Source organism: Sorex fumeus, unplaced genomic scaffold (genome assembly GCF_029834395.1).
Source record: "Sorex fumeus unplaced genomic scaffold, SorFum_2.1 ptg000044l, whole genome shotgun sequence".
NCBI classification, from domain to species: Eukaryota; Metazoa; Chordata; class Mammalia; order Eulipotyphla; family Soricidae; genus Sorex; species Sorex fumeus.
In genome coordinates, this window is record NW_026606101.1 from 52,554,299 (window position 1) to 52,566,428 (window position 12,130).

Here is a 12,130-nt window from a genome sequence, read left to right on the forward strand (position 1 = left end):
GGAGATGGGAATGAGGAGCAGTGTGAGACCAGAATAGGCAGCTCAGAGAGACTGGAGCAGGCGCATGGCAAAAATGGAATAAATGACAACTGATCAAACAACTGGCTTGACCCTTGCTTCCTCTGCCGTCTGCCCCAGGGCCTGGGCTGCCCTGGCTGGGTGAGCGGCCTGGCCCACTGGGAATGCAGGCAACTAGGGGGAGAGCCATTAGCCCCACCCTGGCTGGACCAAAGATTTTTACGAACACCCATCCTTTCACCAGTGTACATTTCCCACCAATACCAATGTCCCCAGTTTGCATCCAGCACACCAAGAGCCTGATGTTTGGCTGAGGCCTTGGAGGTCTTAGAATCGAGCCACCCAGGATACAAGTGAACAGTGTCCTGTCACTATTTCACATCCAGCCAATATGCCAAGACCAAATATGGTACCTTTTTATTTATAACTTTGTACATCTTGTTTATCTCTAGCACCATCTCCACTACTGCTGTGGGATTCTGGTCCCCTGGAATCGCCTATGTGGCTCTCAGGGGGGAAGAACAAGGTGGTTCGCATCCTAGGCTGGTCCTGGACACTCAGCAGAGCGCTGTTCCTTTGAGGGAAAAGGTAGGACAAGCAGTTTCTCCTCCAAAGGCCCAGTGAAGAGGAAGGAGACATCCAGGGCCTGTCCTTCGGGATCCGTGGTTAGGTCCAGATGCACAGGGAACTCCTCCACTGTTCTCTGGTCCGGTGACTGTTCAGGCCTCTCGTGATCCAGGCTAGGAAGTTTTTGGACTGTTCCTTTTGGACCTTTCTTGGCTTCTGCATCTTTGTGCCCAGGGTCTTGCACCTTGGGGAGCTTTGCAGCCTTTTCACCTTCAGCAACAGCATCCTGAAATAAAGAGACTTTCCATGAGGGGCCTCCCCAGGGAAATTCCAGCCCTACCTGGGAGCTGGCTAAGCTGTGCTGTGCCTTCCCATGGGAAAGTTTTACGGGGAGATTAGACTGGGGGATGGGCCTTTGTTAAAGTGATAAATGTTAAAAAGGGAAATTTCAGGGTGTCAACAACTCTTGGGAACTTGATGGAAGTCGTGCACTTAGATCTGAACAACAGTCCAGAAAGGGGGGTATGGTGCCACCAGCAGGTCAACCTGTACCTATGGCAGTCAAAAACCTCCACAACCTAACTGCCACCATGCTCCAGGCTGCTCCCGATGCACTCGGGCCAAACCTCACGCATGAGTGAAGTCCTGTGTAACTCAGGTAATGAGGAATTTTGGGACCTTGGACTCTGGGCTCAACGGGACCAGGAGCGGAGGTCCTCTGAATGCTTTCCCCAGTTTCTCACGACACAGGGGTCACCCCCATGAGCCTTCTCCTTCCTGCACCAGATAATCATTATTGACCACCGTCCAGATCACATGGCTGCTTCTCCCAAAAGAGAGTGTAACATGAGGTCTCCATAACCACGCCACTGGACTGCGTGCCAGGCTGCTTCACACAGGGCGCCCCAGAGGGGATTGGGCAGGAACCCTCCCTGCCCCAAGGGACCCAGCTCTGGCAGCCAAAACCTCCACAACCCAACCACCGCCATGGTCAGGGCCGCTCCCCATGCACTCGGTCAAGTCTCACATATGAGTAAATATATTGCAGGACACATCATAAAACATCCCTACCCATTCTCCATAATTACCACACCACGTTTGATGGGGTTCAGATAGTAGGCAACAAATCATAGAGGCAAATATATGCATATATGCATATATACATACAATCAGATATATATATCAAAGCTCACATCACCCAAACTTTTACAACATGTTAGGGATATCCTATAGAATGTCTTAATGGCTTCTGCGAAAGTGGAACAATCTTCACACTGATTCCTATATGAACACATTTTTGGAAGCATGTTCAGCAGTTTTCCATAACAGACAATATGAAATAAATTCTTTTGGTTGTGTTTTGGAACAGGGATTGGGGTTTGGGATGGAAACATCTCGAATTTGGTGGTTGGAAGGTATAATGGTGGTGGAATTGGTGTTTTAATATCGAATGTAATCAAACATTGTAAACTAACTTATAAAATTTTAAAAATTAAAAAAAATTAATGCGGAATTCATGCCCAATTCAATCAGCTCAATCAATGGCTGAATAAATAGCAGTGCTCCTACATTATATATATATATATATATATATATATATGTACAGTCTGTACAATTGGTAAGGTGTACTATATATATATATATATATATATATATATACAGTCTGTACAATTAGGAGCAAATACATTCCCAGACTGTACATATATATATATATATATACAGTCCAGAGAGGACAGAGATCTGTTCCAGTCCAAGGGAGCCGCCTCCATGCTCCAGTAGAGCCATGGCAGCCACTATGTGATGGTTTCTGCTTTCCCAGGTCACACTTGTCCTCACCACCTAGGGCCTTGCACACACTTCTCCCAGGGATGCTGGTGCAGCATTCTTAGAAAAGAATGACACAAAATAAACTGAAACCGAAGTGGCTGATGTCAACCATCCCCCCAGCCTGATTCATGGGAGTGCTAAGTAAATCCTCTGCAAAGGAAAAGGAATATCCAGAATATCAACTTCTTTGTATTGGTCAGTGTAAGGGTCTTAGGAACATGAAATCTTTTGCCTGAGAAAACTGAGGCATTCAAATTAACAGGTCTCTATTGTGAAGAATAACTTACTCCATGGGACAGCAGCTAACCACATCATTTAGCTAAACAAATAAAATGAAACCGAATCATTTCTGACATCTACCCTTTGTGTGTGGGATAAGACACATGGAATAAAATGGTAACCAAGAATGTTGGGAAGATGAAAGCAGAGGATGGAATGGTGTCAGCAAAACTGGGAATAATTGCCTTGTGGGCTGGAGCAATAGCACAGCAAGTAGGACGTTTGCCTTGCATGCAGCTGACCCAGGCCCGATTCCCAGCATCATATATGGTTCTCTGAGTACCACCAGGAGTAACTCCTGAGTGCATGAGCCAAGAGTAATCCCTGTGTATCGCCGGGTGTGTCCCCCCCATAAAAAACAATAATCGCCTAGTTCTCATAAAGGTAAATGATTAGACCGAACATATATATACCTGTGGTTCAAAGAGGTCACACTTCACTTCAACAATCTGCTTTCTTTCGGCTTTTAACAGAGAGCCTTTGCAAAGACCAACAGGCTAAAGAAAGAAAACACAATGGTGTACATTACAATTATGAAGTCTTACATAGAAATTAATGTTCTCCTTCTACAGACACATGCTAACCAAAATTTTATGTTCCTACCATATAATAGGCCAAAAAGTGCTAATTCCATCCAGATCACTCTTAGAAAAGAATGACACAAAATAAACTAAACTTGGTAAGGATCAATCAGGAATTGGATTATCAATTTTTGAATAATATAAGATTATTTATAGTGGGAAAAAAATCTTTTTTTATATAACTCTTTCCTCACCTTACCAATAATACTTACAATGTATTTGCTCCTAATTGTAGACAGATTACTTAAATTATACTATCTTTTACTGCCTCAAAACCATATAAGGAGAAGGTTAAAAATTTCTGAAGGTGAAAAAATAATTATTGCAAATTATTATTATGGAATAATAATATTTCACTCTTTCCCCTCTCCTCTTAATCCTCAAGTTACATAAGGTTCAGAATTATTTTTGCAGAGACTACTGGGATGGGTTCTATAGTTTGGCTATAACAACCTGGGTTGGATGTACTAAACTTTTGCAAATTATTGGTTAAGATGGTGTTGAAACAGAAGATTCACAGAGATGGAACTTTTGCATGTACTTAACTTGGGACCTCTGGAGTTAGGGACCATACTTTCTATGGAGATTGATATTTCTTAGTTTTCAGAAGTAAGAAAACAGATTGTGATAATGTTCTATATTAAAAACACCAGAAATGAAAGTGTTGGCAAGACTGGAACCCTTGAGAAAGGAACTCTTTCACATGATTGGTGCAAATGCAATCCACTCATTCTCTATGAAAAACAGTACAGTGAATTTCCAAAATATTAGAAACAAGTCTGTAAGATCCAGCAATTTCACTCCCAACTATCTGTCTGAAGAACACAAAATCACAAATTCATCGTGTACATTTGCATACCCCTGTTCATCGCAGCAAAATCTACAACAGTCAGGTATAGGAACAACCCTGGTGCCCACTGAGAGATGAGAATCTAAAGAAGCTGTGGTATATGCACACAATGAAGTTCTATTCATCCCTAAGAAAAGATAAAATGAAACCTTTTCTTTGTGGAACAACGTGATGGAATTAGAGCATACCATGCTAAGTGAAATAATTAAGGAATAAGATAAACACTGCGCTATCTCACTCGTACATCAATAGAGAGAATCCTGAGAGAATTTTTGCATCAATAATATTTTATTTTATTTCTGTGCAACAACTACAAAATCTAGTGGTATGAAATAATGATTCTGCTGATCTGGACCTTGCTCAGAGGATTCTGACTGACCTCACTCAGGTCTATGCAATTAGCCGTTGAATCACTGGGAGTTTGGGATTCTGAGTAGTCTCATTAATATTTCTGGCTGTAGGCTTATCATCTGAGGATACCGGGGTGATTGAGTCATATGGTCTCACATTATCTAGCAGATTTGTCTGGGCATGTTCTTATGGCGGTAACAGTGTTCCAGTGGAAGGAACAAAAATATTCAAACGCTCCTGAGGACTAAACCTGGACAGTACACAAAGATTTCTGCCATATTTTATTCATTAGATCAGGTTGAACAGCCAGCCTGGTACTGTTAAGAATCACTTGACAGAGTAGGCTCTATCTGTGTTGAGATCTGAATGCCAGGAAGCAGTTGGGAAGTAAATATCCAATCCAATCAAATCAAATAAATACAAAAGGCTTCCAGAGAGGGTGAGTGGAGAAATGAAAGGGTGATGAAGTACAGTGAATTGTAGTAGAGTGATACCAGTGTGGGGGTGTGAGAGGGATGGCAAACATTTTGAAGAGATTTAAAATTATACCCCTAAACATTTTCATAAACACCAACATGACGTCAATAAAAATGTTTATGTTCAGTGCATGAATGTAGATCCCAAACTACACAACAGTATGATTTCATGTATTGATGTCTTAGAAAATAGATATTTATGAAGACGGGATGGAGATTAGTGGAATAGCAGTTTTTTAGGCTTTTATGTGATAGGAAAAGAGAAATAATTAATAAAAGTAAATTGAGTTTCTTTGGGGAAAGAAGAAAATATTGTAAAATCAGATGGTGCTGATTGTATCACAGTTTTGTATATGTTAAAATTTCACTAAAATATGCAAATTATGGGCCTGAGCAGTAGCATAGTGGCTATTTGTCTTGCATGCATCGTTCCCAGGCATAATCATTAATACCACATATAGTCCCCTTAGCCACACCTGGAGTGATCCCTAGACACAGAGCTAGAAGTAAGCCCTGAGGATGCTGGGTGTGGTCCCCAAACCAAAAGAAAGAAAATAAAATATGCAAGTGAGAGTGAAGTTTATGGCAGTGAATTATGCTGTAATAAGAGTTTCTATATTAAATAAGTAAATGGGCGAGGGGGGTGTGAGGGGCTCTTGATGCATGTTATTTCCTCAGTGAGTTTACTGGTGGCAAGGCAGCCTGCCCTGTGTTGGATACACTGAAGGTCTGTTTGATTTTGTTCTCCTAAGGAGAGAGGCAGGGAAAGAACACCAGACTGTATTCTAAATGCAGTTCATTTTGTTCAGATGAAAGCAGAACCATCATAACCAATAAGGAGATTCATGTCCATCTCACAGCCTTTTATAGCAATTTTTTTAGCAAAGATATCACATTGCTGATGCAAACTGACCTAAAAATATTACTCATGTGAGCTAGCACAGTTTCTACAAAGTAATAAAAGGGTCTCATGCAAAATAACATTAAGCGTAAAATTCATGTTCAGATGTATGCTCAGAAATGTAATCAATCTTGGCACATAAATATAATATTTTGAGGACATTCAGAAATACTCACCGCTGGGTCTGGGGACTGAAGTGCGCAGGTGCTGTCCATTGATTTGGTACACGGTTGTGGTGTCTCTTTGATCAAATATTCCACAAAGTAAAAAGGACCAACCACCCACTGGTATGAGACAACAATTGAGATACAAAAACAATTTTTTTGCATGTGGAAAATTAGTCTCTGTTTACAGCATTTTATTGACTACATTACATATTTCCAGAGTCATTTCAAAACAGTAGTCCTGTTCTCCTTGAAACTCACCATGATCAAAGTTTGTATTATTATTCTGTTCTTTCAAAAGCAAAGAATATGTATATATATATATATATATATATATATATATATATATATATATATCATCTTCCCTTTTTAAGGACTACAATGGGCTCTGAAAATTTTCCCATGGTTAGCACCAGGGCAGGCAGGGTGCTTGATTGCATGCAACTAAGTCGGGTCAGAATTGCTGCTAAAAATGGTCCCCCAAGCCCCACTGGGAGTGATTCTTGTGTGCCGAGCCAGGAGTAAGCCCTGTGCACTGTAAGGTGTGCTCCCCAAACAAAACAAGAAAAAAATCATAGAAAATTCTTTGCATGGTTGAGCTTATTTTTCCTCAAGCATATTATTATTAGATTAAGTTTGCCTCAGTACTGTAAAGATCACCAAAGTCTAATGTAAATGGGCCTGCATTCCCCTAAATAAATAAACCCCAATATTCCTCTGCTCCAGGATTTCGCATTGAAAAGAAGCAAGTCTGCTAATTGATCCATGGTCTATCAGGAATGAGAATATATCTCTAAGTAGGTTGCCTAAGTACAAGAACAAGAGAGAAGATTTTCTTTTTGCCTCAAGGCCAATGAAGGGAAGTGTAGAAATCTCTGTCTTTGAGGAAAATAAATGAAAATCATCAGAACCAAAACATGATTGTTGTGCATGAGGTCTACCAAAGCAAAACATGAAGAAAATACTCTTGATTTGTTATCCAACAGCTTAATAACCCTCAGCTTAGGGTCAATGGTAGCAGTTCAGTGACACATTGTTGGTATAATTGAGGTATTTTCATCTTACCTGACCGGAAACCTTTGTGACTTCAACGAAAGAATACTGCTTTGAGGTGCTCTCTTTGTTGTATTTTGCAAGAGACTTAGTAACAGCTTCCAAAACCTTGGGATCTGAACCATCAATGTTCAGGGGGCCAGGACAGTCAGGACATGTCATCTGAATTGATCTTTGAGAAACTGTTTAAACCAAGAAAATGACTGTAACAAGTAGCTTTTTTAATTCTTAATGATTTTTAATATTCTACAAATCATGTAAAAATAACCAACGTAGAGGAGGAGGAGTATAAAGTATAAAATTGTACAAAGGAGTACAAAGTATGAAATTGTCACTTTAGGAAGAAGTGAAACGTCATTTCCTGGAAAGAAGGGAAAGGAAGGGAAAGTCATTTTGGAAAGAAGGGAAAGTCATTTTCTGGAGAAAAAGTTAACTGTCAGCAAAGATTTCTATGCTATGAGCATACAGGTATTCAAAATTTAAAACAAATAGAAGATACAGTTACTTCCTATACAGTTATTACTTTTGATGGTAATGAGACAGGACAAGGAAACCCCCTGTGAATGTTAGTTTTAAAACTTTCAAAGTAAACACATTGTTTTGCTCAAATGTGGTCTCACTGGATGTATGCTAGAGATTTCCACATCCTATGAGTCCCTTCATAATTTTAGAGATGCTTTCTGACCTCTTATATCTCTGGTACCTATGACAAGAGATATGGGATTTCTAGATATCTACGCTTCTAGATATCTAGACTCATTGATGTCTAGATATTTCGGGGGAGGATGTCTCTGATTTATTAAGGCAATAAATAAATGTGTGACAGGAGAAAGCTTATATGACTAATAAAACCTTTTCTCTCTTCTCCTATTCCTCAAAGGACAAGCACTGTTATCACTTGGTGCTTATTAGAAATGCAGAAGTCAGACCCTATCCCCAGACATGAATTAGAATCTTCCCTTGAACAAGATCTACATAGGGATTCACAGGCACATAATAATTTGATAAGCAGCCAAATTCTGCTTCCCCAAGCCATCCATAGTGCTCACTCACCCAGTGTGACAGCATCTTGATAATTCAAATGTCATTAGTTTCAGACTCTTTGTATTCCATTTATTCATTATAGTTCTAAATAACACAATGAACTTATTATATATAACTATTAGAGTGATATTGAAGGGAGGTGAAAAGAGAAAACAATATATATATATGCAGAATCCTCTAAACCAAGAAGTATGTGCTCCTTTAATGGTTAGACTAAAGTGTTGTAAGAATGTAGAAAAATAAAGCAATGTTCTTTTCTTGAATGCAGAAAATTATGGAAGAATCTTAGGGCATTGCAATAGCCCTAAAGGATATACATGAATTTCAAGAACAAAGTGGTCAGGAGAGCATTCTCTTCACAGGGAGAGACACAAAAAGACATGGAGATTGGGAAGTGTAACATCTGTCAACTGAGTAATCCAGATAACTGAAATTCAGGGGGCACAGGAGAGAAATAGTGCGAGATGGCAAGATGGCTACTCCTGGGCACTATTGCACAATCCTGACATTTAGCTCAGGTGAAGCATTTTGCATTTTAGATCCAGTACATGCAGCAGGTAATCTTCAGAAAGATTATGTGTGAAAAGAGAAGTGAAAATATTAAATGTTTGAAGAATCTGCTCTTGCAGTAATGGAATTTAGGACAGAAAGCTCCTCTATCTCATGGATAGTGCTGATTCAGCGCTTTCTCCACAACTTTTATTAAAACAATAAGAGAGATGGTTTTACCTGGTCGAAGAGTACAATTATAAGCAACTGTATAGAGAACTCTTCTTGGTATGTTTGCGTAAAACAATGCTTTGCATTGGCCATAAACCTAGGAAAAAAAATTTTAAGACAGATTAGAAAAACTGTGCCTTTTTCAATCCTTCCAAGTAAAATTGGCCTTTTTTTGGGTAAATTTTTTATGTATGTATCTTTATCTTTTTCATTTAAAAGTTTTTATTTAAAAAGCAGTTTTAAATGAGGTAACGTTGGTTATCAGAAACAGAGATGTCTATAGGTTTTAGGTTATAATGTTACCTCACCACATCCAAAATGAAAATTCTAGTATCTTTCCACCGCAGTGCATTGGTCCTTTGTGAATTAATTTACTAATAAGTTCTTTACTTGGTTCTGGGACCACATTTTGTGGAACCAGGAGCTACTCCCAGGTGAGTGCTTAAGAGCCATATGGACCCAGGCGGGCATCCTGCATGCAAAGCAACAAGTGTCACAGTGCAAACAGGCGACTTGCTTTCAAAACTAATAGGTTCAGTTTGAGCAATTTAATTATAGAAATTAATTTGATATTTCAACCAAGTATTTTACTTATTAGCACAACCCTGTAACTATAAATTTTTATTAAATATAAATCTAAGAATAATTGCGAATAAAATGAAAACTTTTTTTTTTCAGTTCACTTGTAGTCATCAATTGGCTAAATTCTGTTCTTTTGGGCAGCAGAGGAGGGGGCTGTATTTCTCTAGAGATGCTCAGGAAGTTCTGAGGGTCCTTCCTGACAATACCCAGACAAATGGACAAGAGGGTGAATGTGAGACCAAAGGATGAGATATTGCTTAGGCCATTCCTTGCTGGGGATTGCCTGGGACTCCCTGGAGGTGCTTGAAGACATCCAGGGCCCCACCCAGCTGAGCCTGGGAGCTTCAGGGCTGCAACCAGAGGCAATTTAGGGACCCCAAGTCTGGGATCAAACTGGGGTCTTCCCAAGGTGTGTGTTATAATCCCTGTATGGTCTCTCCAGCCTTAGTATTCAAAAATTTGTTCATTTTAAATAATTTATAGTGACCGGAGAGATAGTACAGTGGGTAAGACACTTGCCTTGCATGAGTTCCAGATTTCAGTTCTGGGCACCCAACATGATGATCCCCCAAGCAATGCCAGGAGTGATTCCTGAGTGCGGAGCCAGCAGTAACATTTAAGCATTATTTGGTGTGGCCCAAAATCAAAAACAATAATACCAAAGAAACCAAAAATTTATTTTGGTCATATCTAGCAGTGTCTCCATCCTTCACTTTGGAGGTCACTGCAGTGCTACTCAGAGGTTGGTGTGGTGCTGGGCGCACAGCTAAGGGCCTCCAGCATGCAAAACACACACTTAACCCTTTGAGTTAGGCCTCCAGGTCAAGGGACAAAATCTGAAACCCTGGAGATTCTCTGACTTATCTGGAAATTTCAGCCTCAGCCCTTTTGGTCCACAGTTCTAAACCATATTCATTAAAACAAAATCAAGTGAAAGAAATAAAAGAAATAATTTCTCCTTTCCTGCCTTCTATCATCGTCCTTAAACACATGCAAGGAATGCTTCATCTAAGTGTTTTTTCCTCTGGCTTAGATCCTATTCATGGGCTCTGGTGGTAGAAAGAAAAATTGAGGATGACTTTCCAGTACTGTGCCGAAACCTCTCCAATTAGTTCAGCTCAGCGTCATCCATAGGATTGGAATTACTACATGGTGCCCAAGACCAGGAGCTTTCAATGATGCTATTTTGCTGATGCCCCACCTGAGCAATTTGCATTCTGCAGATGAGGCACCAGTCTCTCCCCTGGAAGTTCCCAGACACAGGCACTTACTGTCGCATAAAAGGGCCAGCCCTCACAGTCCTTCCATGACTTTCGGCTGAGCACATGACTGCTGGTCTCTAACACGTCCAGTGTGAGATAGAACAGAGAGCCCCCGGGTTCGTCATCCTGTGGGCATGGTGAAGAATTAGAGCACATTCCCCATGAAGCACAAACCCCAAATGATGAGTCCCCAAAGTTTCTGTTCAAATGACAAGGTCAAGCCCATGAAGTTTGTGAAACTTCCTCTCAACTGTAGAACACAGACAAGTGTCAAGTGAGATAAATAAATACCAGTTCTTGTCCCCAAGAGGAGAGCAGAAACTTCTGTGTGTCTCTCCAATTTGGGATCGTCTGCCCACACATGTTTCAGGGTTCCCCTCATTCACACATCCCCGACCCCACACCTGTGCGACACCTGCCCCCTCCACTCACCTGTCTCTGTTCACGGACATCGCTCACTCGCTTGAGGCTGAGGATGTAGCCTTCCTTTCGGTCCTTGTTGATGTCCTCCAGGGCAAAGCCAGCAAAGGACAGCACATCCGAGTCATTGCAGCCACGAGAGAGGAAAGGGAAGAGGTTTTTGGTGGTCTGCTGAGCTGGGAAGGCAGCGCTGTAGCTTGTGGCCAGCGCGCAGAGCACCAAGGGGAGCAGTAGACCCATCCTGCAGGGAGCACGGACTGGGTCAGTGTGTGGAGTTGCAGGAAGCAGTTGTTTATAAGGCTCTGGTGGACCTACCTGAGCAGTTTTGTAATTTCTGCTGAAATAGTTAGTGACCATGATCTGGAACATGATATTTTTTTCTATCTCTTTAAAATCCTAATGTGGTTTTTTCTTACTCAATACTTGAGATAGGTTTGCCAATTTTTCTAAACTTAGACCTCTGGCATTGTATAAATATGTCAATGTACACAATTAGGTTTTGTAATCTTTTCTCAGGAATCATGATGAATGCAGTTCTTAGGAGGTCATGATTTTATCAGGTTAACCTCATGTGGTCTTCAGCATGCATCTGATGGGGGTCAAGAAGAAGGAAGGTCAGGAATAGCTCTAGACGTATGATTTGGGGAGGATGTGAGGAAAGTGGAGCATAAGATATACCAAAAGGTTGTTTTGATGGAAAAAGTGAGGAGCCAGGATTTGAACAACTATTGTTTAATGCCTCCAGGACATTCAGGTGGCATGTTCAGTGGGTGTTTACCACCAAGTGAGAGAAACTTAGGCTAGAAATAGGTTCTTAGAGTTGAGAATTTCAACCTTGAGGATTAAGTCACAGTGAATAAGTCTAGGGGAAAGGTTAAGGACAGAGATTTTGTACAATCTTACCTCTCAATTTTTTTATATCAAATCACATAAGATACAAAATCACATAGCTGTTCATGACTGAGTTTCGGTATTACAATATTTGAATACCCATCCCTTCACCAGTATCCACTTCCCTAGACCAAAGTCCCTAAT

At 40.6% G+C, this 12,130-nt stretch overlaps 1 protein-coding gene across 1 annotated transcript; it reads right to left on the bottom strand.

The window, feature by feature from the left end:
• Positions 1–410: 410 nt before the first annotated feature.
• On the bottom strand, positions 411–11,394 carry LOC130030393 (fetuin-B-like). Its single transcript, XM_056121650.1, has 7 exons — positions 11,108–11,394; positions 10,685–10,801; positions 8,841–8,928; positions 7,080–7,249; positions 6,027–6,134; positions 3,105–3,188; positions 411–871 (listed from the first exon to the last, which is right to left on the bottom strand). Exons 1-7 carry the CDS (start codon positions 11,333–11,335, stop codon positions 557–559), a joined length of 1,110 nt encoding a protein of 369 aa, XP_055977625.1. The 5' UTR covers positions 11,336–11,394; the 3' UTR covers positions 411–556.
• Positions 11,395–12,130: the final 736 nt, after the last annotated feature.

Excerpts from the sequence above, each read along its gene's own strand:
- LOC130030393 (XM_056121650.1), bottom strand. The coding sequence starts at position 11,335 with ATGGGTCTACTGCTCCCCTTGGTGCTCTGCGCGCTGGCCACAAGCTAC. Across the intron at positions 10,802-11,107 it reads ATGTCCGTGAACAGAGACAG|GATGACGAACCCGGGGGCTC; the intron begins GTGAGTGGAGGG and ends CCATGCCCACAG. Across the intron at positions 3,189-6,026 it reads TTCAGTCCCCAGACCCAGCG|CCTGTTGGTCTTTGCAAAGG; the intron begins GTGAGTATTTCT and ends TTCTTTCTTTAG.